Source organism: Patiria miniata, unplaced genomic scaffold (assembly GCF_015706575.1).
Source record: "Patiria miniata isolate m_02_andy unplaced genomic scaffold, ASM1570657v1 HiC_scaffold_20, whole genome shotgun sequence".
NCBI lineage: Eukaryota > Metazoa > Echinodermata > Asteroidea > Valvatida > Asterinidae > Patiria > Patiria miniata.
The window spans coordinates 18592772-18617824 of NW_024037059.1; the positions used below are offsets into that span (position 1 = coordinate 18592772).

The 25053-nt window shown below is 37.8% G+C and overlaps 1 protein-coding gene across 1 annotated transcript; it reads left to right on the top strand.

The window, feature by feature from the left end:
- The first annotated feature begins 8426 nt into the window (after positions 1-8426).
- Positions 8427-25007, top strand: LOC119727720 (neuronal membrane glycoprotein M6-a-like). Its single transcript, XM_038199747.1, has 8 exons — positions 8427-8575; positions 11641-11873; positions 15986-16133; positions 17103-17262; positions 18608-18770; positions 20225-20295; positions 21642-21707; positions 22685-25007. The coding sequence occupies exons 2-8, from the start codon at positions 11870-11872 to the stop codon at positions 22973-22975; spliced, it is 903 nt and encodes a 300-aa protein (XP_038055675.1). The 5' UTR covers positions 8427-8575; positions 11641-11869; the 3' UTR covers positions 22976-25007.
- Positions 25008-25053: the final 46 nt, after the last annotated feature.

The following is a 25053-nucleotide window of genomic DNA, read 5'->3' on the forward strand; positions in this document are numbered from 1 at the left end:
GTTAATTTCTCCAAAACATCAAATTTTATCCAATTTTGATAAAAATGCAAGGCTAACCCCTTACATTTGTTAATTTCCATAAAAAGTCAAATTTTGCCCGATTTTGAGAAAAATGCAAGGCTAACCCCTTTCATTTTTTAAATTTCCATAAAAAGTCAAATTTTGCCCAAATTTGATGAAAATGCAAGGCTAACCCCTTACATTTGTTAATTTCCCCAAAACATCAAATTTTATCCAATTTTGATGAAAATGCAAGGCTAACCCTTTACATTTGTTAATTTCCATAAAAAGTCAAATTTTGCCCGATTTTGAGAAAAATGCAAGGCTAACCACTTTCATTTTTTTAATTTCCATAAAAAGTCAAATTTTGCCCAAATTTGATGAAAATGCAAGGCTAACCCCTTACATTTGTTAATTTCCCCAAAACATCAAATTTTATCCAATTTTGATGAAAATGCAAGGCTAACCCCTTACATTTTGTAATTTCTAGAAAAGGTCAAATTTTATCCAATTTTGATAAAAATGCAAGGCTAACCCCTTACATTGGTTAATTTCCATAAAACATCAAATTTTGCCCAATTTTCATAAAAATGCAAGGCTAACCCCTTACATTTGTTAATTTCCATAAAAAGTAAAATTTTGGCAAATTTTGATAAAAATGCAATGGCTAACCCCTTACATTTGTTAATTTCCATAAAAAGTAAAATTTTGGCAAATTTTGATAAAAATGCAAGGCTAACCCCTTACATTTGTTAATTTCCATAAAAAGTCAAATTTTGCCCAAATTTGATAAAAATGGAAGGCTACCCCTTTACATTTGTTAATTTCCCAAAAACATAAAATTTTATCCAATTTTGATGAAAATGCAAGGCTAACCCCTTACATTTTGTAATTTCTAGAAAAGGTCAAATTTTGCCAAATTTTGATAAAAATGCAAGGCTAACCCCTTACATTGGTTAATTTCCATAAAACATCAAATTTTGCCCAATTTTCATAAAAATGCAAGGCTAACCCCTTACATTTGTTAATTTCCATAAAAAGTAAAATTTTGGCAAATTTTGATAAAAATTCAAGGCTAACCCCTTACATTTGTTAATTTCCATAAAAAGTCAAATTTTGTCCGATTTTGAGAAAAATGCAAGGCTAACCCCTTTCATTTTTTTAATTTCCATAAAAAGTCCAATTTTGCCCAAATTTGATGAAAATGCAAGGCTAACCCCTTACATTTGTTAATTTCCCCAAAACATCAAATTTCCCCAAAACATCAAATTTTATCCAATTTTGATGAAAATGCAAGGCTAACCCCTTACATTTGTTAATTTCCATAAAAAGTCAAATTTTGCCCAAATTTGATAAAAATGCAAGGCTACCCCCTTTCATTTGTTAATTTCCCAAAAACATCAAATTTTATCCAATTTTGATAAAAATGCAAGGCTAACCCCTTACATTTGTTAATTTCCATAAAAAGTCAAATTTTGCCCGATTTTGAGAAAAATGCAAGGCTAACCCCTTTCATTTTTTTTAATTTCTATAAAAAGTCAAATTTTTCCCAAATTTGATGAAAATGCAAGGCTAACCCTTACATTTGTTAATTTCCCCAAAACATCAAATTTTATCCAATTTTGATGAAAATGCAAGGCTACCCCTTTACATTTATTAATTTCCATAAAAAGTCAAATTTTGCCCGATTTTGAGAAAATGCAAGGCTAACCCCTTACATTTGTTAATTTCCATAAAAAGTCAAATTTTGCCCGATTTTGAGAAAATGCAAGGCTACCCCTTTACATTTGTTAATTTCCCCAAAACATCCAATTTTGCCAAATTTTGATAAAAATGCAAGGCTAACCCCTTACATTGGTTAATTTCCATAAAACATCACATTTTTCCCAATTTTCATAAAAATGCAAGGCTAACCCCTTACATTTGTTAATTTCCATAAAAAGTAAAATTTTGGCAAATTTTCATAAAAATTCAAGGCTTACCCCTTACATTTGTTAATTTCCCCAAAACATCAAATTTTATCCAATTTTGATGAAAATGCAAGGCTAACCCCTTACATTTTGTAATTTCTAGAAAAAGTCAAATTTCCCCAAAACATCAAATTTTGCCAAAATTTGATAAAAATGCAAGGCTAACCCCTTACATTTGTTAATTTCCCCAAAATTTCAAATTTTATCCAATTTTCATAAAAATGCAAGGCTAACCCCTTACATTTGTTAATTTCCATAAAAAAGTCAAATTTTGCCCGATTTTGGAAAAATGCAAGGCTAACCCCTTTCATTTTTTTAATTTCCATAAAAAGTCCAATTTTATCCAATTTTGATGAAAATGCAAGGCTAACCCCTTACATTTGTTAATTTCCCCAAAACATCAAATTTTATCCAATTTTGATGAAAATGCAAGGCTAACCCCTTACATTTGTTAATTTCCATAAAAAGTCAAATTTTGCCCGATTTTGGAAAAATGCAAGGCTAACCCCTTTCATTTTTTTAATTTCCATAAAAAGTCAAATTTTGCCCAAATTTGATGAAAATGCAAGGCTAACCCCTTACATTTGTTAATTTCCCCAAAACATCAAATTTCCCCAAAACATCAAATTTTATCCAATTTTGATGAAAATGCAAGGCTAACCCCTTACATTTGTTAATTTCCATAAAAAGTCAAATTTTGCCCAAATTTGATAAAAATGCAAGGCTACCCCTTTACATTTGTTAATTTCCCCAAAACATCAAATTTCCCCAAAACATCAAATTTTATCCAATTTTGATGAAAATGCAAGGCTAACCCCTTACATTTGTTAATTTCCATAAAAAGTCAAATTTTGCCCAAATTTGATAAAAATGCAAGGCTACCCCTTTACATTTGTTAATTTCCCAAAAACATCAAATTTTATCCAGTTAAGGAAAATGCAATCTTTGGATTCGTATTATTGGGGAAATAATTAAACTCAAAGGCCAAGATAATGTGGGGAAGTGCTCAAAGATCCAAACCACGTTGCCACTATCTCTTCTTGAAAATGGCGCGAAAATGTTACTTGCACTTAATATGTAAAATTGTGCGCTGATCGAACCAGGTATTTCTGGCTTGATAATGTTCGAATTGTTCTATAATCGTTGCTCTACTCTCTCCCTGCTCTTCAAGAAAACTCGGGTTTTTTTTCTTCTCAAGAGTTTTTCTAAATTTTTTTAATTTTCTATTTGAACGCAGAAACTAGTTTTTATTTTGGGCGCATATACCTTTTGGAAAAAAAGGCTTTTAATGTTTTGTTGCTTTTTTTGGCACACAGCAGATCCGCATGAATTATTTTAAGTTCGCAAATAGCTCGAAATTTTGTTCAAGTATTTATTCCATAATTTCTGTCGTTGTCTCACTCTCACCAGAAAGTGAAAAGACCCCTTACCTTTGATGTAAAAAAAAAAATATGTTTTTTTTTTGTAGGGATGAAACTCGAAAATAGCACAGGAGTAGTAACTTTGTGTCGTCCATAAGTCCTTTATTTTGCCAAATTTGGGCAACAATAAAGAAAGGAAAGTGGGTAAGTGGATGATTTTTAGAATGTATTTCCACCTTTGAAAGATCCGCCTTAGAGTTGAAAAGACCGCTTTGTTATAATGGCGAACGTCCAGAACCGGCTCCACGTTAACCCTGCATACTGCCCTCATCGTCAGGTATTGGTAAAGTGTTTGTGGGATATGATTACTGCGTTCGCCAGTACCTCCTGCGAAGGGTGGGGGGAGGGGGTACGAGCGAAAAAAACACGCGAAGTGCACAAGTGGGATTTAGTCGGGGGGGGGGGGGGGGGGGGATGGCGGTATGTCTTCTCACCCAGTTGGCACACCGTTATCTGTGCATACTGCCCTCCTCGTCGAAGATTGGTCAGTGATGGGGGTCCGGGGGCGGGGGGGGGGGGGGCCGGGAGGGTGGGGTGGAGGTGCTGTTGGGATAGCATGTCCACCCCTTCCAAGCTGAGTGATGTTCTTGTGGGGAGCTTACACTTACACTTAAGATTTGATGGGAATATCAATTATAGGCTTAAGCCTTTTAAGACCCCATATCCAGATTCTTTCAAGTAACTGTAAAATCTATTCTTGAACTGGTTGACATTCATGGCATTTACGACGTAGGCTGGGAGGTTGTTCCAGTTGCTTATTACCCGTTGGGAGAAGAAGTGTTTCCTCAATTGGAGACCTTTATGCATTCTCTTCTTAAACAACTTCAACCTGTAACCTCGGGTACTCGTACTTGACTTGGAGAAGAACTTTTCTGGATCAATATCGTCGAAGCTATTCAGGATCTGATATGTCTCAATAAGGTCACCCCTTACTCTCCGCACTTCAAGTGGGAATAGGTGTAACTGCTCCATAGGTGTAACTGCTCCATAACTGCTCCAACTGCTCCAGCTTATCACCTATATCGATCAAGGGCATAAACTTGCCAAGATGACACACTATTAATGCATACCTCATGGTCATACGTGTCTTCAGAACGATGGTACAAAACGGTAGTTGATGCCGAGAGGGTGTACTTTTTTTCTTTTTTAAATAAACCAGTTGGCTCACCGTTAACTCGGCATACTGCCCTCATCGTCAAGTATTGGTGAATCTTCTGGTACGCATATTTCGTTTTATTCCCATATGATTTCATGTCTCGATGGTAAAATTATTTTATTCATGAAAATTAGTGATGATGTTCACTGGTTTGGCCCTACATAACTTAATATTTCAAAAAACAGATGTCGTTAAGGCCAAAAAAAAAAGTCTCCGGTTTCTGGTATGCGCGCGCGTCGCCGTAGCCATGCGCGTCGGGAAAATGAAAAAGTTATTTTTTTCAGTGAAAGATGATGTCTCAATACCGCCAAACTCACTGGTTTGACTGGAATCCTGCTGCTACACAATTTTAACGTGTTTTTAGATTGGGTTATGGTCGAGAAAAAGCTTTATGTGGCCTCTCTGGACTCCCATATATTTGCACTAAGTTTAGGTCGAGGACCATTTGCAGTCATCAGCCGACATTTGAAGCAAAAAAATCAGGTAAAAAAAAAAAAAAAAACGCGTCGCCGCACCACTTTTTGGGCAAGCTCCATACCAGAAACCGGAGACTTTTTTTTTTGGCCCAAGCTAGTAAAGTATAATTTTGGATCCCTGGTTCGAATCATATCCATTAATGCCTTCTCCAATCTGATAATCGGATTATCTCGTTCGGATAATATTTATTTCAAGGAAAGAGCCCGAGAAGCTTATTCATTTAGCTTATCAAAACATAGTTAATCACAAAAATGGATTCAACGCCAGCGATATGAAATAAATTCGCTTGCCACGCCGTGCGCGGGATGGAATGGGGGCGGGTTCAGTGTTGTGTGAAAGATGCCAATTTGGAAGCACGGACTGTAAAATGTGCATACTGCCCTCATCGTCAGCAGTCACTGGGTGGACTACAATAATTGTCTCTTTTTGCAAGTCGTTAAGTGGTTAAGGCCCAACTGGCCCACCCCTACCCGCGTTTTAAAAATAATGAACTGAAATTCGTCGCATTTCTTATGATCCATTACACTGTTTTATCATCCTAATTCTAATTTTTCCAAATGAAATTCCCTCCTAAAAATTATATCATTCTTTACGACATCCAAATTTACCTCTTCAATTTCAAGCATTAATATTGGAAATGATTTTAACTGATTTAAATTTTCAAGATGCCCCTCGCAAATTGCTTTCTTCAAAAACAAACGACAGGAAGTATAAAATTCCACATTTGTTTCGATTTTCATTGGCTTTGTCTATAAATATCCTTAATGCAGTTATTAATTGACAAATTTAATGAAAATCTATAACTTTTACTTTTTACAACTGATATACAAATTTTATAAATTAACTCTATTAAAATACAATGGATAGAAATTGTCCTCATTTTGAATAAATTGGCAATGTTTTTACTAAATACCTATATGTAATGCAGCATTATAAAAATAAATCAATGCAATAGTTAATCCATTATTAAGTTCTTGAATTTTTCCCCGATTGTGGTCGAATCTTCAAATAAATAATTTTAGGAATATTAGCTGGTTGAGCCTATATTTAAATATTTTGATGTCATATATGCATTTGCATAAAGTAACTGCTCCTTTCTCTCAGTTTAATTAAATACAAGCGATTGCATTGGTACAAAATTGCTACTTTTTTTTCTTCTAAATTCGGTGATTTTGGAAAAAAAATAAAAATTACACATTTCCACTGGAACACTATCCAACCAATTAAGGTAAATATCTCCTCGGTATTTTTAAATCCATTCTTTTTGTTTCAGAATAATACTATTTTACAGATTTAAACTTTTGATGATAAAAAGCTCAGCAGTGTCAGTTGCTATGGTGAAGATGCAATATGTTTCCTTATTATTAGTATTACAAAATAACATAATTATATTAAGGAGTTCTCTGTGATTCACGACAATCTATTTTTTTTCACTCAAAGTCAGTTTTCGAAAGAAGATATCTATATAGATGCCCGTTTCATGACCAATCAAAACTTGTTTACTTGGATACCCAGGTCACCATGCACCTGGTCCCAGTGACCGCATTCCAGTGTCTTTTCAAACTTCAACCTGTCAATCATAAGATGGGATTAACGGAGCCTATAGCCACGCCCACTATTTTAATTCCACGTGGAAACACAATGTCACTGCACGTGTCAGACGAATTCCTATGCAAATTACTTGCGCCAGACAAAATAGAATTTTTTTTGTTACTAGCTAATGTACTAATGGCCTGAAATCTTGGCGCTCAATCTATCGGAATTCAATACAATGGACGTTCATAGAATCTGCTTATGAAAGAGCTCAGCAATGCAACACGGCTTTTTAAAAATGGAGGCTGACATATAGGCCTATGAACACAAATAAGTGTTATTTTCACCTAATTCTTTCAAAGAGTATAGTAGAGTGTGCTTTATTTTACAGTGACTTTAACACTATGTAGCCTGTGACACCCAAAGAAGCACAAGAGCCACAGTTTTTCTATCTGCAGTTTATGGGCAAGTTTATTTCACTGACATTCACTCACCTCTGGTGTGGTTCACAGACTTATCCGCACGAAGACTTCTACTCCTAGGTTACTCCGAAGTCACAGCAGCCTTTGAAATATGTCAAGATAACTTCACAAAAAAACGTATTAGCTTAGTTCTTAGTAGTACAGTTCACTATGATACCATGAGCATGATGAGTTGTAAAAATGTTCAGTAGACCAACTCCGATTTAATTTCAGTCAAACGGTACTTTTACACATTTCAAAGAAACGACGTGCTGTAAGCTTACCAAAGTTTGAAGAATTTTAAGCTGGAAATACCGACTGATCCGGAGGCATACCGCGGAACTGGACATCTCTACCGGGATAATCTGTTCAGACGCGGACACTGCATGGTGACCAGTGAACATGGTGAAAGGAAAGCGGTTCGTGGAGTTATTTGGCTTCAGACAGACTGACGGTTTGCACTGAAAATTTTCAGCTCTAGCTGGCGGAGAAACTGACTCAGTTATATTGACCACAACATTGGTAAATCTTCACAGTTTGTGACAGCTTGAGTGCTGTCCTGTAAATAAAACCGAATTGATCAAAATATTTGCTCAAAAAAGAAGAGCAAATCTTAACAGGTCCTCCCTCGGTGGAGTTGAACTGCGGAATGACATGGAAGTGAAAAGACGACAGGTTAATATTGTCCATATGCAGAGTGGTCGGATCTTGGGTTGATCACTCTCAGTATATTTATCCGCTCTTGTCAAATTTCCTGATTTTTTGGTCTTGAATGTATACAATTTTAGGGAGATATGCACATAAATGAATGATTAATGATGCCGATGAGTACAATAGAAAATTCTTGCAATCCGTGGCGAAACGGTAAGTTTTATTTTTTTTTAGCAACCCGAGGCCCTACATTTTCAGAAATGAGAAGCAGACGACAGCTGGGGTGATGACGTAATGCTAATATAAGCAACTGTGATTGGTCACAAGTTAGTTGATGACCGGAGGTTGGCAATCTGATCAACTTGATTGGATTAAAAACAATTGCTCATTTAAATAAACTGGTGAATGTCACGAGATTTTGGCGGGCTGAGAAAATTTGACCATCAAACCGGTTCGAACCGGATCCATAGACTTAAACAGTTCAACCATTGTCCAGAAATTCGTGCTTAAAAACCTTATAATATTCAATTATTATAATTTCTATGACTTAAGTGTTCTCTGGAACTTTATGTAGTCTGCAAAATGCAGATAAACGAAGTTCAAAACAATCATTTTACGGATATTAGGGACATAAAATAATATGTACGAAATGAAAGAAACGCAGCCATGAAAACAATAATTTTTACTTCATTTTTGGAATTTGCGGTATAATGTCATCTTTATTTATGAATTTCCTTTGTCCCAACAATGAGGGCGCTCTTCAAATAGTCTATTGTTTGCGTCAGGGTTTCACCTTGACGTGAGTCTTATAAGCAGCTAAATTTTGTCAATTGACACTTCATTTGTGGACATGACTTGTGACAGGACGATGGGTTCACTCAAAAACGGATCAGAGCAGTAACTCAGGTTGAAGTTTTTATTGTTTTGTGTTGACTATTGTGAGCATTGCCATTTGTAATTTGTCAAAATGATGTGCAATCCGTTTTTATCCTTGCGCCATCATCTTGTCCATGCATGACCATGGACCATGATTAAATCAAGCTCAGTTTATAATGTTATTGTTTGTTAGCATCCTGAGGCTGTTTCGTTGATTGTGTAACACAATAGAGGGTATGCTCAGCCGTTTTCCCACAGTAAACTTATGCGAGATTTGCTCTAGGATCCCAGCTACTTGGCATTCAGTGATTCACACAGGATGCAACTTCACACTTCATCGATTTCGCTTGTCTTAAGTAATTTACTTTCTTAATCTTAGATTAGAGTTAACTTTAGGCACTCTCCTGAAGACGGTCAGAGCATACTGACCGGAACGTCGAGTTTATACCTCTGCTTCTTTTCAGAACCATTCTCTTAGTTGAGAAATTATTTGCACATGGTGTTTCCACAAACCTTTCATTATTTGATTTTTACCATGTTTACCTCTGCCAAGGAGGTTATGTTTTCATTGGCGTTGGTTAGTTTGTTGGTTGGTTGGTTTGTCTGTCTGTTAACAAGACAGTCAAAAGTAATGGACGGATTTGCATGAAATAAGGTGATCCATGGTACAAGTATATCGATTGGATTTTGGAAGTGATCCGGATCTGGGTGTGGATCCAGGATTTGGGGATTTTTTTAGGGACTCTTCACCATTTATGTGAGTATTTCTTTTGGGTGTACTGACAATATTTAGCCTTTAGATGGCAGAGGTTTGCACTCTCTGAGTGTTTTCTAGTTAATAATAGTTGTCTTTTTATATTTTAAACAGAATATATTTTTTAGCTGGGGGTACATCATACATGACGTACGTATACTTCCCAAACTGTAAGGCTCTGCTCATCGGAAGCCTTACACTTTACATTTCTGGACACAATTTATGTTAACAAGGAGCTTGGAAACCCATCTCTACTAAGGCTCATGACATTCCCATGCTATGTCCTGTTCCTCAGAGCTGGGTTTTCTTAGCTAGTAAATAAGAGGCACAGCCAGTATTCGGTGATGCAATTTTTTTTGGGGGGGGGGGTAGGGAATGATTTGTAAGTAGTGAGAGTAAAATATGGATTCTGGAGTCCAGCCTCATGTCATTTAACATCTCACTTACACGTAGTATTTTGATGCGTATGCAGAAATGACAAATTTAATCTGCCATCTAAAAATGGCATAACATTTGTAACTCGCATGAATGATAAATTTATCACGTCGAATCTCATTTGTCAGAATAAAAATTGAAAAAAATTCACAAACCGACAATGTACAATGTACAATAATAGTGGCAGATAAAAAAAAGCTGGCTATTTTGCAGCACATGTTATAATGTATTCCTGACTTGTGATTTAAAAAAAAATGAAATACATGTATGTACACACAAATGTATGTGTACAGAGTATGTTTGCAGTGTTCTGAATGGACAGGCATCTGGCAAGTGGTAAATCCTTTATTTAGCATTCATAAATACCTTAGACAGTTTACGCATTCCTATTGGTCGAGAGCCCGTCACGTGGCCGGTCTTAAACGGATGATAAAGACATGGCTAGCTGGTCTTAAACACTTTTTCAGTGTCACAATAAAATGTGGACTCCTAAAAATCCAGTGCCTCTTATCGTTTCATTGGTTGAACGTTCACAATCCTCACGTAGGCATGCGCAACACTACCAGGGAGTCAGAATTTTATAGTTCTAAATTCAAAACGCAACGCGCCAGGTGCGTTCTGCGCGACATCGCGCAGAACATGATACGCGCGCGTCAATCTCCATAAAAGGGTTGTTTACATCTTACTCGCTAGCTGAACACTCCATTATTTTGCAAGAGGGATGTTTCAAAAAGCATAAAGTGAATTTGTTGAACAAAATCGGGATGTTTTGAACAAATTATATGATTTTTTTTTACCGAAAAGGTTTTTATGAATGGGAATAAATATGTGCTCCGTCGGTATTTATCACTCTGTTTAAGATCACTTAGAGTCTGGGTGCTGATAATTACCCTCGCCTCCGGCTCGGGTAATTATCAGCACCCAGACTCTAAGTGGTCTTAAACAGAGTGATAAAAACCTCTCGGGCACACATTTATTCCCTTAATAACATTATTACAGATATCTTCCTGGTGTCACTGATGTGTCACATGTCTGGACTATGCAACAGTTCCTCTAGCTGTTGTGAACAGTGAATGCAATACAACAATAGCTAAGGCCAAGTAAAAAAAAACCCAGTTTCTCATCCTTGCATCTTCCTTTGTTCTGCCCCCCCCCCTCCTTTTTAAATTTCTACATATTTGCAGTATATTTTGCAACTGTTTTGTCAATTGTCTTATATTTATTTTCACCAAATGTGTAGCTACTATTTAGAATTTAGAAAGAGTTACAGCTCCTCTGGAATTTTTTATCAGCAAAAGCGTTAAAAAAAACCCTGAAAAATCCATCCACCATCTTAGAAAAGCTGCAATCTTGGGCGAAAAAGGCAAAAAAATACCAAGCAAACAAGAAAATCCCTGCCTCCGTCGTTTTTTTTTCTTTAAAAGGCCCCGATTTTTTTTTTTTACTTGGCCTAACACTGGGCAGTTCCTTTTTTATTTAAGTTAAAGGTGTCACACCATTGCACTCTTTGTCACAGAATTCATGCCGATTGCTAGTCTGATTCTGGACTTTGGATGTGTTTTGGTGACTTCTTATGACAATCGTAATTATCTGAGTTATATTCGCTTACATTTATAGAAACAAAAAGACAATAGCACATCACAAAATAGTCAAAAGATTACAGTTAGTAGATTTTACTGTTAACATGATTGAAAAGTGCTGTTAAATATAACAATTTCCTCGCTAAATTCTTTGCATCGTTGATACCAACTCAGCGTGTACATTATCAATGCATATAGGTCACCTATTATTAACGACAGGTTCATAACATACAACCATGGCCCACCTGTTCACTGCGTACTGTAGCCCAATCATCAGCCAAGCCCACTCACTGATTAGAGCCTATTTGTTCTTCCCCTCTCTACAGTGTGTACAGTTCCAAAGATCACTGCGTTCGGAGGGAACACCCCAAATGCTATCATCATCAGTGCGTGAGGCACGATTGCTATAACTACATGTACACTACTCTCCAACAGCCAGTACTAAACTCTGAAAGAACTGCAGTTATACTCGGGAATACATTTGGAGGTTCTTTCCTTTTTCGTGAGAGAAGGAGCAGTCTTGTGTAGGAGAGAAAACAGCTTAAATATTTAAGAATGGGTGAGTATCTGTTACTGACTTTTCATTTCCTGGTACTGCATGTGCTTTATTTCCCTGTGTGAACACTATGTATTTAGGTGACAATAAGCCCGGTTCATACTCCATGCGAATGCGAATGCGAAGGCGAAGCGAATTTGAAGTCATGAAAGGTTCGCTGTGAAATTCGCCCGAGTTGAAATGTGCTCAACTTTTACAAATTCGCAGCGCGAATACTTGACACGACGTCGCAAATTCGCGTTCGCTTTCGCTTTCGCGCCGAGTATGAACCGGGCTTTAGTCTACATGTAATTCCAATGTTGCATTTTAACATGGCTTTTCTAACAAGCATTTATACATTGAACATGAATCTAGAGGAAAATGATATGTGGTCTAGGTCTGTTTGTCTTGTCATTTATGTTTTGGCATAGATACCCACCTGTACCATATAATGCACCATAAGGTCAAGGATGTACTATGCATTTGATGATGGGGTGCAGGGGCGGACAGTAATAAAAAATGTCAAAAAATATGTAATTTACTGGTACATGTATTTGTTCGTATAGGTGTGCAGTGTACATCAGTGTTTTTGCTAATGACTTAAAAAGAGTAACACAAAACTGCCAAAATCTTTCACCTGTTTTTGCAGTATTTTTATGCGGTTTGATGAGGACTGTCAATTCAGCTCAGCCACTAGTATTTGACATGTGGCATGGTATTCAATTTTTTTTGTTTATAAGTATTGGTATTGATTTATCACACTTTTGGATTGTACAGGATTTATAAAACTTCTTATTTGCAAAAAATGCTGAGGCCTGCTCGAATCACCGTTATTTTTTATTGGGACGGGATGGGATGGGTGAGGTTAATAAATGAGGTTGATAAAGGCTAATTATCAAATTTAAGTTAATAAGTTAAAACTTCCCCAGGTGGAACGCACACGATAAACATGGAAAAGCCAGCTTAGAGGAAGGACTTTAATTAGGATGAAAATCCCTATGATGTAATGCATTTAGCAACTTCCCCTCCCTGTAATTAATAGCATGTGAGTCAGGTAACGTGTAATTAATGAACGACCTGGGTAATGTTTACCTGTATCGTGTCAGCATGGTCAAAGTCTAAGGGGATGTTAATAAGTTTGACCACGGGGGGACACACCCTACAATGTACATTGTCCATACATGTATATGGGCAATTCCACGGTTACTCACGTTACATTTTTGATGTACTTTTGAGTTTCCTTGGGCTGTAATTACCTTACTGAAAAGGTTTAATAACTGTGATCCCCATGGTTGATAGAGTAGAGCTAGACCTACCTAAGCACCAAAGATGACATCCAGAAAAATGTGTTATGTATGATAAACAAGACGCACAAAATGGGTTACTCCCGTTACATTTTCGTAACGCGAGTAACCAATTTTGTGCGTCTTGTTTATCATACAGCCCAAGGAAACTCAAAAGTACATCGTAACCGTGGAATTGCCCATATGTATTGTGGTCAACGACTCAATGACGATATAAATATTCACATACACTTAAGTTAGGCCATCCTAGGAGAATGCACAGGAAGATATTTTTGAGATGGTATCTGTAAAGAGATTGTTTCCCTGTTTCACATTGACTAACTTCTGTGATCATTACATCTGCCTGATGTAAGGCCAACAAATAATGGTTCTGCTTCCAATTACATGGCATTCGAAAATAGGGTAGGTAGGTAGGGAATTTTTTGGGGGCCATTTTTTTTTTTTTACAATCATATGGTGGCATCTGCGTGTAGTCGAGGGGTAAAAGGTAGAAATTGATGGTTTTGGGATTTTTTTTCTCATTTTTTCTCATGAAAAAATTAGGGTAGGGGCTGTCAGAATAGGGTAGGTAGTGAAACTGGAAGCAGAACTATTTTTGTTTTTGGCCTAAGGTGAGCATACATGTACATACCTGTATGTGCGAGTCTGTATAGGTGGTATTAATATATACTAAGGGTCAGTAATGAGTACTTATTGATTTGTTACCACCTGCATCTTCCATCTCATCTCCCCCCCCCCCACTTCCCCAAACTCTGTTCAATCACAGACCATTTTAGCTGCATCCTATCAGCTGCATCCTAACAGGACGTAGATGCACTGTCAGATCCTGAGTAGGGGTTGATATTATCTATGTGGAGAGGGGGGGGGGGATTGAATTTCTAAAACAACCACCCCTACCGCACCTAGCACAAAGAAAAAACATTTTCTAAAAATTTTGATTCAGGATATACACTCACTATTTTCCCCAATACAGTACCCAGACAATTGTGCAAAAAAATACACTACGATTGTTGAAAAAAAAATAAAAGTTTAAAAAAATGTAAGATAATTTTGACAGTAAACATGGAGGTTAATTATACTACACAATTTAATCTGTAGCTATTTTTTTGTATGGATGTGTACATGTTTGTCACATATGCTGACTGGTGATGGTTAATGCCTAGATTTGATTGGAAATAAAATTATATTGATAAGATCAGCCAAAAATAATAAAAAATAAAAAGATAAACAAAATAACAGCCTCTGGTCATACAGGTGTATCACGCAGGTCATCAATTAGCCACATGCAGCGTTTTTATGTAAAGATCACTGCAGGATGATACATATCCAATACTGCTGCTTAATATGTGTAGCGGTATCAGCGTGCTATTCAAATTACAATTCGGCCAGGCTTATGAGTGTATTATAAATGAAGCCGTAAAGGCCTGTCGTTGAAACCTGACCTTGTTTATAGATTGCACTTGGGACCACACCCAGTGTTGTGTGTACATTTACGCATGTGGTGCAGTGGTTTGCTTGCCATGTAGGGCATGACAGGTGTACATGCACATGTTAATATCTCAGGGAAGCCAGTGATATTTAAACAAAGGCTCTTACTTTTAGTCAAATTGCATCAGATGAGAGGGGATGATGCATTTCGTAAATTAAAAAACTGTTGCTGCCCTCTGACAACACGTAGATGTAAAAGGCATTTTAGGGAGAGTATACTTTACCATTTGAAAGAAATGTTAATCACGATAACATGCCAAAGGCCATTTCTGGTGCACTTTATAATATTACTGTATTGTAATTATATTATCTCACTTTGTATTGGTTTATTGCAGTGTGCAAAATAAATGTCTGCTGAATTGCGAATTGTGAATTATTTTTAGTGTATTCTTGAAAGACATGGTTGCCGACCATTACAGTGTGGAAGCATCAGTTGTGTAGGTTTTTTTTATGACACAATTTGGCGTTATCCAACAGGAGTAGATGCACTTTTATTAGGCCTACATGCAGTGAGTAAACCGACAGTGCATGTACCCACTACTTATATGTAGTCATAGTGCTTGTTGTTGAAATGCTTCAAAAAGCTGAACAAATCATTGGCAAATAAGGGGGTCGAACGGATCCTTTCCATTCATTTTAGACGATTATGAAAATTGTACTGATTTCTACTAGGCCATCAGCCTGGGGGTTTGGTCAGTATCAAATCAGGGTATAAATGATTATAGTGCGCATGCGCAAGGTATACCGCCCCTAGAGTGGTAACAAGCATTTTGATGGACATTTTGAAAAAAAAGGGTGATAACACCCAAAAAGCTGCCACCGCTGCAATGCTATCACATATTTTCCAACTCTGGTGGTGTATACCTTGCCAAAAAAATCGCTATGACGTTTTTTTCTCCTCATTTGATACCGGTGCATGGCCAAAATTTTGGACCGAGGCTGATGGCCTATACGGTTGCAAAGCAAATGTCATGCATGTAAAGGTACGTGTACAATGTACATGTCACTTACATGTGCACGGCCGCTTTTGACATAGGGAAATCATTCCTAATCTCATAAATGAAACTACAACAAAACAAAAGGCACTTCAATGTTTACGTTTTTATGTTTCAGGATTTTTATTAGAGAAATTCACCTCATATTCAAAAGCAATTGACCGCTTCAGATTCTATAGATGATTTACTTTTCATACTCCTTTTTCTTGTTTTTTTTTTTCTTTCAAGGGTGTTCTACCAAATATCACCCTCATATCCAAAAGCAATTGACCGCTTTAGATTCTATATGATTTAATTTTCATACTGTTTTTTCCCTGTTTTTTTCCTGTTTTTTTTTTTTTCTTTCAAGGGTTTTCTACCAAGTATCTGCCCTATGGCTCGATGGTGTCCGCTTTCCTGGTGTACTGTGGAGTAGGCTTGTTCTGTGGAGCATCCCTGACTGCACTGAACAACACGGAGGATATGTTCAAGAAAACAGAACTGGAGTGGAAGCTGGTGTAAGATGTTTCTTTCAATATTGCACCATCTCTAAGACTCCTCACTATTAAATTAATCCGCACAGAATCATTTAGAAGAGTAGCAGTACTACAAAGGCTGCGTTTGTTTCGGTATGGATCCAATTCTGGATCCTTGGAACCAGTACTGTGCTATGTATAAGAAAGAAAACAGCGCCTGATCTCGAGATGGTTAACGTTCCAATGTATGTTGTTTCGTTAGTCACCAATTTGAATCTCGCGCTGATTCACCTCTCAAAAAGGATCCCTGAGATCAGTGATACAGATAAGGATCCAAGCAAAACAAATGAATCGATCCTGGATCCAGATTGGGATCTGTGCAATACAAACAGGCCCTAAATAGCCAAAATCGTCCCTGGGATGTATAATAATGGAATGAAATACCCGTTACTCTACAAAATAAAAAAGGAACTTGGCAAAAAAAAATAAGCCTATTTCAGGATGGCAATGAAGTGGTGCAATCAGCAGTGTGGACTGCAGGTACAGTACATGGTGATGTGTGGCCATTCACAAAAACCCTTGCTTGAAACACATAGCGTGCATGCATATCCGGGCCCAATTTCATGGCATTATAACCACGGAATTCTGTGCTTACGATTACCGTTTTGTGCTAACCGCACTAGCAATAAAACTATGTACTAACCCTGTCATCACAGGATCCTTAGTTACTGGATGTACACATGCACAGAAGCAAAAGTTCCTCACTAACCTGTGAAATACGCTTACTATAAGCACAGTATTTTCTGCTATATAGTAAGCAGGGATTTTTTGCTTACAGTAAGCAGAGGCATTAAATTGAGCCCAGGTTTGCATGCTTGCATTTCAGAGTACAACTTCCATCTAAATGTGTCAAGAACTGGTTCCATCTGCATTGAGGAATGCACCTGTATTATACGGGGGACAACTTAGGCAGCTTTATTTATGCTAAAGTTTTCCACGTGATCGTTACAGAATTCCTGCTCTGAGGATCACCGTCTACGCCATGACCCCGGTGATGGTCCTCACAGCATTCATCTACATCATTCTAGGCTACGCGGCAACCAAACAGAGCAAAGTTCAAGTGTACGACGACCAAGACGTCTGCTGTGGGGGGATGGGGTGTGTTAGTCTGGTGAGTATTATGAAAGTGCTGCCAATGACTGGGAAACCATGTCCAAATTATCTGGCTAGGCTGGCGGTAGTACAGGTGTCTATGGGATGTGGCTTCAACTGCTTCCATAGACGCATGTCCAGTTGCAGGCCATAGCCATTAAATTAACACAGCCTAATACCAACAAATCTGTGATACTCTATTAACACATATTGTAGATCAGGGATTTCTCTAAAACAACAGTCTCTCATAATTGGTGCTCTAACCCCATGTGACCTCTCAATCTGCAGTGGTAAGATTTCCTGTCTGTTTGCTTACAATAACATTCGGAACATATTGTAGCTACTTGTCTCTGTTAACCCTAAAGTCTTTAAATTCTTAGCATTTTTCATTTTTGCTTAATGCCTTCTTGAATCTACCAAACCTAACACAGTGACCTAACAATCAAACCCCATGTGATGGTGGCCGGGCTATAAAGTTCTAACTTCATCAAAATGTCAAACCTGTGGATTTTTCTGATGGATTGAGGGTACTTGACAGGTTAACCCTTGTATTCTAAACAAATATAGGAGCTTTTTACTGGAACTAGTTTGGTAACTTTGAAATTTGAGTGTGAAAAAATGGTAGGTTCTTCAATCATTTTTTTTTTGTGGTGATAATTGTTTATGGGGCTTGAGTATTTTGTGAGTTGCCAAACTTTTGGTTCAAAGAAATCAATATTTTTAGTGTTTCACTCAAGTCTCTTCAGGGTCCCTCAAATGAATTTACAAAAAGTCATGCTTTTCCTGACAATGAAGACACTGTTGCTGCAATGTCGCTTAAGGAACACACACTTCAGATTTAGGCTTTTTTTCCTTTCAAATTGTAAACCCCAAATTTTGCTTAAAATTGAAAACACTTGTGCATAAAGTTTTATCATTGTCTTACTGTACATACTGAAACAACCATGAACCACTGAAAGCAGAAAAACAACCCACAGCAAACCCCTAAAATTCCGGTGACTTTTTTTTTGCTGAAGCAGATGTGAAACTGTAGTTTCTGCCTTGAATGACATCACACTTTTGCGTATGAATATGGAAGTTTGCTTCAGCATAAAAACCAAAAAGACACCAAAACACCCTTTAAACGGCGATATGAAGATTACAAAGTTAGTTAAATGGAAAACAAAGGTACATTTAAAGGATCGCATTTAAACAAAATTCCACTGATGACATAGGCCCTTTAAATCCATTGACATCTGACTGGATTTGAGTCCCAAATATTCACGACTCAGTTCTACTTCTAGTTCTGATTTAACCAATTAACCAAAACTTTTCCCTTAACCCTTTCACCCTGGGAACCTCTTTTGTTTTCAATTAAACCCCAGGCGCTCTATATTTTGTACCTTCTGACTTTCATCTGGCTCGTTCTTGGTGGCGCTTGCACTATCCCCGTGATCTTTACTTACATGGTGAGCATGTACACGTCTTCAAGTGCCGATGCTGACGGGAATTTGCCCGCTTTACTGTGTGTGAATCTCAGTCAGTATGGTAGGTTTTGACAACAGTATACAATCTGACTAACCACCAAGGCCCAATTTTTTTGTTAACTGAGCCCCCGTCTATGTCACGGAGATAATTTCATTACAATAACTTGTGACCTGACTTGGGACTGTATGACTTGTGATTGACATGTAATTGACATGTGATAGACGTGTGGTGGACATGTGATGGACTTGTGATGGACTTGTGACTGGAATTGTGATTGACTTGTGATGGATTTGTGATGGACTTGTGATGGATTTGTGATGGACTTGTGATTGACATGTGATGGACTTGTGATGGACTTATGGTGAAATTGTGCTTGACTTGTGCTGGACTCGTGCTGGACTCGTGCTGGACTCGTGCTGGACTCGTGCTGGACTCGTGCTGGACTCGTGCTGGACTCGTGCTGGACTCGTGCTGGACTCGTGCTGGACTCGTGCTGGACTCGTGCTGGACTCGTGCTGGACTCGTGCTGGACTCGTGCTGGACTCGTGCTGGACTCGTGCTGGACTCGTGCTGGACTCGTGCTGGACTCGTGCTGGACTCGTGCTGGACTCGTGCTGGACTCGTGCTGGACTCGTGCTGGACTCGTGCTGGACTCGTGCTGGACTCGTGCTGGACTCGTGATGGACTCGTGATGGACTCGTGATGGACTCGTGATGGACTCGTGATGGACTCGTGATGGACTCGTGATGGACTCGTGATGGACTCGTGATGGACTCGTGATGGACTCGTGATGGACTCGTGATGGACTCGTGATGGACTCGTGATGGACTCGTGATGGACTCGTGATGGACTCGTGATGGACTCGTGATGGACTCGTGATGGACTCGTGATGGACTCGTGATGGACTCGTGATGGACTCGTGATGGACTCGTGATGGACTCGTGATGGACTCGTGATGGAATTGTAATGAACTTGTGATTGACTTGTGGGAATTTGGGTTTTTTGTTACTAAAAACGTTTTATACAACGATTCGGTCTCTTGATTGGCTGATACCAGGTTTGATGGAATTTGTTATTTGTGATGTGTACTGGCAAAATGAGACGGAACTGGGTACAGCCGGGGTGGAGAATTTTTATTTTATTCTTTTGGGATTTTTTTAGATTTATTGATTTTTGTAATCTCTTAAACGTTTACCACACGTTTTAAAGAAATAATATAAATATCGTGGAATAATAGTATTTTTAAGGAAAAACAATTGACATCTTTCATTTTCATGAATACAAAACCTGAAACTTTGAAGGCTATGTTTTCAGTATTTTACTTTTTTGTCAGTGTGTGATTGAAGTGCAACAAACACTATTGCCAGGAAAATGTAAATTCTGTTTGCTAAACCTACAAACCCTCATTTCGACCTCTGCTCAGTTCTATCACATTTTGCCAGAATGCCTGGTATCACTGGCCACTCTCAGAAAGCATCATACTGTCACTTGTGTCTTCTATTTCATTTGCACAGGTTTCGTCAATGTTGAATCTACAGTGAATACAGAGCTTTGTGGCACAACATTGAAAGAATTTGGAGATCTGGTGAGTATTCACATGCTTGGTACTCTGCAAATTTTTTGGATTCTGGATGCTCTGTGGTGCGATCTGAGGCAATTTCTGACCACTTTAACCAATGTTTTTTTGAGGAAAAGATGGTGGTGTACTCATTGCCTGCCTTTATTGCGATGTCACATAAAAATTTTAAAAAATGGTTTCGTTTTTTTTTGGGGGGGGGGCCATGGCCCCCTTTGGCCCCCCTGGATCCGACCTTGTATCAAATGAGGGGAATAATCGTCATAGCGATTTTTGGCAAGGTATACACCTCCAGAGTTGGAAAATATGTGATAGCATTGCAGCGGTGGCAGCTTTATGGGCGCTATCACCCTTTTTTCAAAATGTCCATCAAAATGCTTGTTACCACTCTAGGGGCGATATATACCTTGTGCATGCGCACTATAATCATTTATGCCCGGATTTGATAATGACCAAACATCCAGGCTGATGGCCTATATTGGTTAAATTTGTTGCAAGCAGAAATTGTAGGTGATGTTTGTAATTGAGTTTAGGACATAGAATTCATGGTCCGAATTACCTGGTTGCTCACACTCTTCTAAATTGCTCTATATTACACCAATCTCATCATGAGACAATTGCTTAAATATTTAATTATAAAAAAAAACACTGGCATTTTACATAATATATTTTAGTTTCTTCCTTTAGAAGTTTGTACAGACTTTTAAAGGATAGGTTGTGTCTGGTTGTCAATTTAGGAAAGCTAAGCTGTTCTAATGAAACATTTTCCATAGGCATGGATGGCCAATCTATGTTTTTTTTAAGAAAGTGACTAATCTTATGTATGAATTAAGTACAGTGGAATGCAGCTATAACAAACATTGTGGGATCCACAGAAAGTGTTCATAATAACGATCGTTCGGTATAGCGATTTTGAACCGCCGGTACCCTCTTTTGACCAAAAGTGAAGTCACTGAACTGGCATTTCTCACATCCCGCCGCCGCACGAGGAGTTGTCACAAAACTACAGCAACGGGTGGTTTTCCATTTATTCCTTGGGGAAATAATAGCCATCTATCGCTCTTCAACATTCAAACACGATGTAACCGTGGGTGGTTTGATGTTCGGGAATTAAAAGTGGCCCAAACAGTGTTTAATACATGTACAACCAGTAGGTTTTTTGCTAATCTGTTGACTTTTTTCAACAATGATGTTCGGTGCGTTTTATACATTAAAACAGGGAGCCAAGGATGATGTTCAGTAAAGTAGAATGTTCGGTATAGCGGTGTTCAGTGTAGTGGCGTTCCACTGTATTGATAATGCCAATCTGAAAGACTTGTTTTGTCATTTTTTTTTCTCTCCACTTCTGTTAACAGGCAGGAGAAGCTTTTGTCATGTACTGCATACTGTTGGGAGGCTGCGCCCTCGTGTTATTGGGCCTGGTAAGTTGTAGGATAGAGAAGCATCTACAATAAGCAAAAATAATAATACAATGATAACAGTAAACCTGAAACCCGAAATCAAATTGTGTATTTCTAGTTTCACTTCCCATTACATGATTCTTTGATAAATTGATATTCTCTTACTTTTGTGTCAGTGGAAATATTTAGATTCGCTTCCTGATTAGATTTGGTTATCTTTGACTTGCATTGATGTAACCATTTTAAAACACTTGTATTACACTGTATTACATTGTATTTACTCCTCCATGAATCTATAAAACCATAGAGTGCTTGGGGCGGTTTGGGGCGGTATGAGGAGTAATAGGCAGGGCGGTTTGGGGCGGCACAAGGGCTAAAGGGTTATTTCATGATGCGACATCATTTGATTAATCGCAACTCATATCACCCGAAAGAGGTTATCAAAGAATGGCCATTTTTGCAGCACATTAGGAAAAATTGGCATCAGCATGCAAAACCATACTGTGCAGTGTTGTAAGGATTTGGCAGTTTTTACAATTTTTTGTTGTTGTTGTGTCATGTTGGATCTCGGTGGTGGTGCGCGTTATTTGGAATTGCTCATATTGATGATCTTCGATTTATTTCATTACTGATTCATGGGTTTTGCCCTTCGCCGACGTAATTTTTATAAACACTGTATATTCGGTGTTGTCCGTAGTGATTGTGAGAAAAAAATCGCTCAAGTGGGACTCAAACCCACGATCTCCTGTTTACTAGTGCAGACGTCTTACCACTCGACCATCGAGCTTGCCAGGGTCGGCTGGCAGGTTCCAATCGGATATAGCAGTGGGTACAGCAACCAAATTATCCATTAAATGGAATTTGGGTCAGGGTGATGGAAACTTAATATTGGGGTTTTGCCCTTCACCGATTTGCACCCTGACGCAAATTCCATTTAATTCCCAATGTGTGATGTTGTTTGAATTTATTGATGATCTGTGGTTCATTTTATTTTCTAGGTTCACTTCCTGATGTGTTTGTCGGCAAACTGGGGCCACGTCAAGGACGGCCTGAAGCGTCGCGACTACGAGTCCCGCCGACGGCAAGAGGAAGCCGAACTCCACGAAATGGGCACAAGCTCCTCCCTATCCCGCGTTCCCCGGGCTAAAGTCTACGACACCAGCATGTCCCAGGTGGCTTATAACCCCCAGCTGCCCCCGATCGGTGGGTTCGGGGAGCATCAGCCCTCCCACAGACACCCGTCGCAGCCGACGCTATCCACAGAGAGACTCGTTAATGATTATTACTAAGGGGGAGGGGATGATTAACAGTGGTCAGTCAGCTGGGATAGTTCAAAGGTGGTTGTTGGCCGTCATCATCTTGGAAGCTTGGATTGTTTTTCTTTCTTCACTGCTGAGTTGAAACCAAAACAAAATACTGTTTATATGAACAACTATAAGAATTTCACATAAGGTCCTGCACTTGTAATACTTCTCATGTTCCGTGCAGGCATGGTTCGAGACTGAACATGAAGGGAGTGTTAAAACATCTCTTAGGAGGAAACCCATATTTATATCCATGGAGCTTTGTCTATAATGTGAGCAGTAGATTCAAGGGAATTCTTATTTTTGCCAAATGTAACTTTTTGGGCTCAGACATGTATTGATATATTGCACATAGTGTTTTAATTTAATTTACAAAGGGCTTCTTACAACTCACTTTTACTCAGCCGTCAAATATGTGTAGTTTATTGCTTAGGTGAGGCTTTTAAGTTATAGTCACAGTCCGAGTTTCAGTGTGTTATGCAGCAGTGAGCTGTTATTTTGGCCAGCCAAGACCTATGGTTATACAAATCTAGCCCTAACCAACCTAAATCTTTCAAAATCCACAGCCAGATTCAGCAGGATTTTGATGGATTTTGGTTTGGGCCAAACAATTATTATCTGGGCTTGTGACCTCACTGTGTTTATATTTTAGAATAGTGTGCCACTGCTTATTGTTGCGCTTTGTCAAAATTGGGAAGGTTCTTTGAAGGAAAACCTTAGGATTTAGTGAAGTATTTGGTAAATGTGCATTTCAGCCGAGAGTCTACTTTATTCTATCAGAAGATTTCATATTTTCATCGATTTGCTCGTTGACAGCCCTCTCACCATAATCAGATACTATTTTTATACTGCAAGTAGTACTATTTTTAGCTTCATATTTTTCGATGTAGGAAAAATAAAATTGTGTACCTGATGTATATTGTTAAAAATACAACCTGCATGTGCATGTATATACTTGCGGTACCAATTCACATGTAGTCTCATGTTAATTAATACACATGTGCTTTAATCTGGATGTAATGATGTAAATTTCAATTATAAGCTTACCCACCTTCAAGATTTTCACGTGACCAAATCAGGATGATCCAAAATACTTGTGTAATTAATTAATACAGCGATAAGACAAAGTAATATTAAGTTTGTAAATAAGACTGAGGAACATTGATGTATAAATAATTTTTTTACAAGAATTGCCAACTTGATTAATGTAGATGTGTAGAACAAATAAGTGTACAAAATTATATGAGTACTATATTCAAGTGAAGTCTTACAATAAGGAATTATCTTTTAAATTTTCAAATTGTATCTGGTGACTGCATGACGATATTCTATTAACACAAGGTAGTAATCAGAAGTTTGCGTGGATTTATGAGTTGAGGCTGACATTTGTAGACTGAATGATTTTATGGATATCTACTTTTCTTTCTGATATCCAAGAAAAGAATAATCAATATGATTGTTGAGAGTACACTGAGTAGAAAGTCTTAATTATGTATTAATATTAGCAAAATTATTTGAAGTTCAAATTTTATGGCAGCAATAGTTTTCAAACTCAAAGTTAGTTTGTGGCCTTTACCACGCCCTATTCCCACTGATTTTAATATACATGCATTCATTGATTTGCATATTTGCATATTAATTGTTGGTTTAAATCTACGCATATTCATGTACCGAGTGGTTAACTGCAAAACTTGTCCAGTAAGAGTGAGAGATTCCATAAGTGTGGCAACCCCCCCCCCCATATTAATTATTTGTTAATGTGTGAGTAACTGTAAATTATTGAAGCATTTTTTTCTTCAAAAGTATTCAAAGCAGTATACAATTCATATATGAAAGCAAATATCTGAAATGAATTATATCCCACCTTTTGGCATAAGTAAATTGTCATTTGTGCTACATGATATTTAAATAAAGCTTTATAATATAATGATATATTGAATTAACTTTTTAGAGATCCTTGTGCTGTGATCAGTTGTATTATTTGGGAAATAAAACCACCTTGATTGTTGGAATTCGGCATGTTTTCTTTCTGTTGGATATTTTTGTTCCCCTTTTTGTTCAAC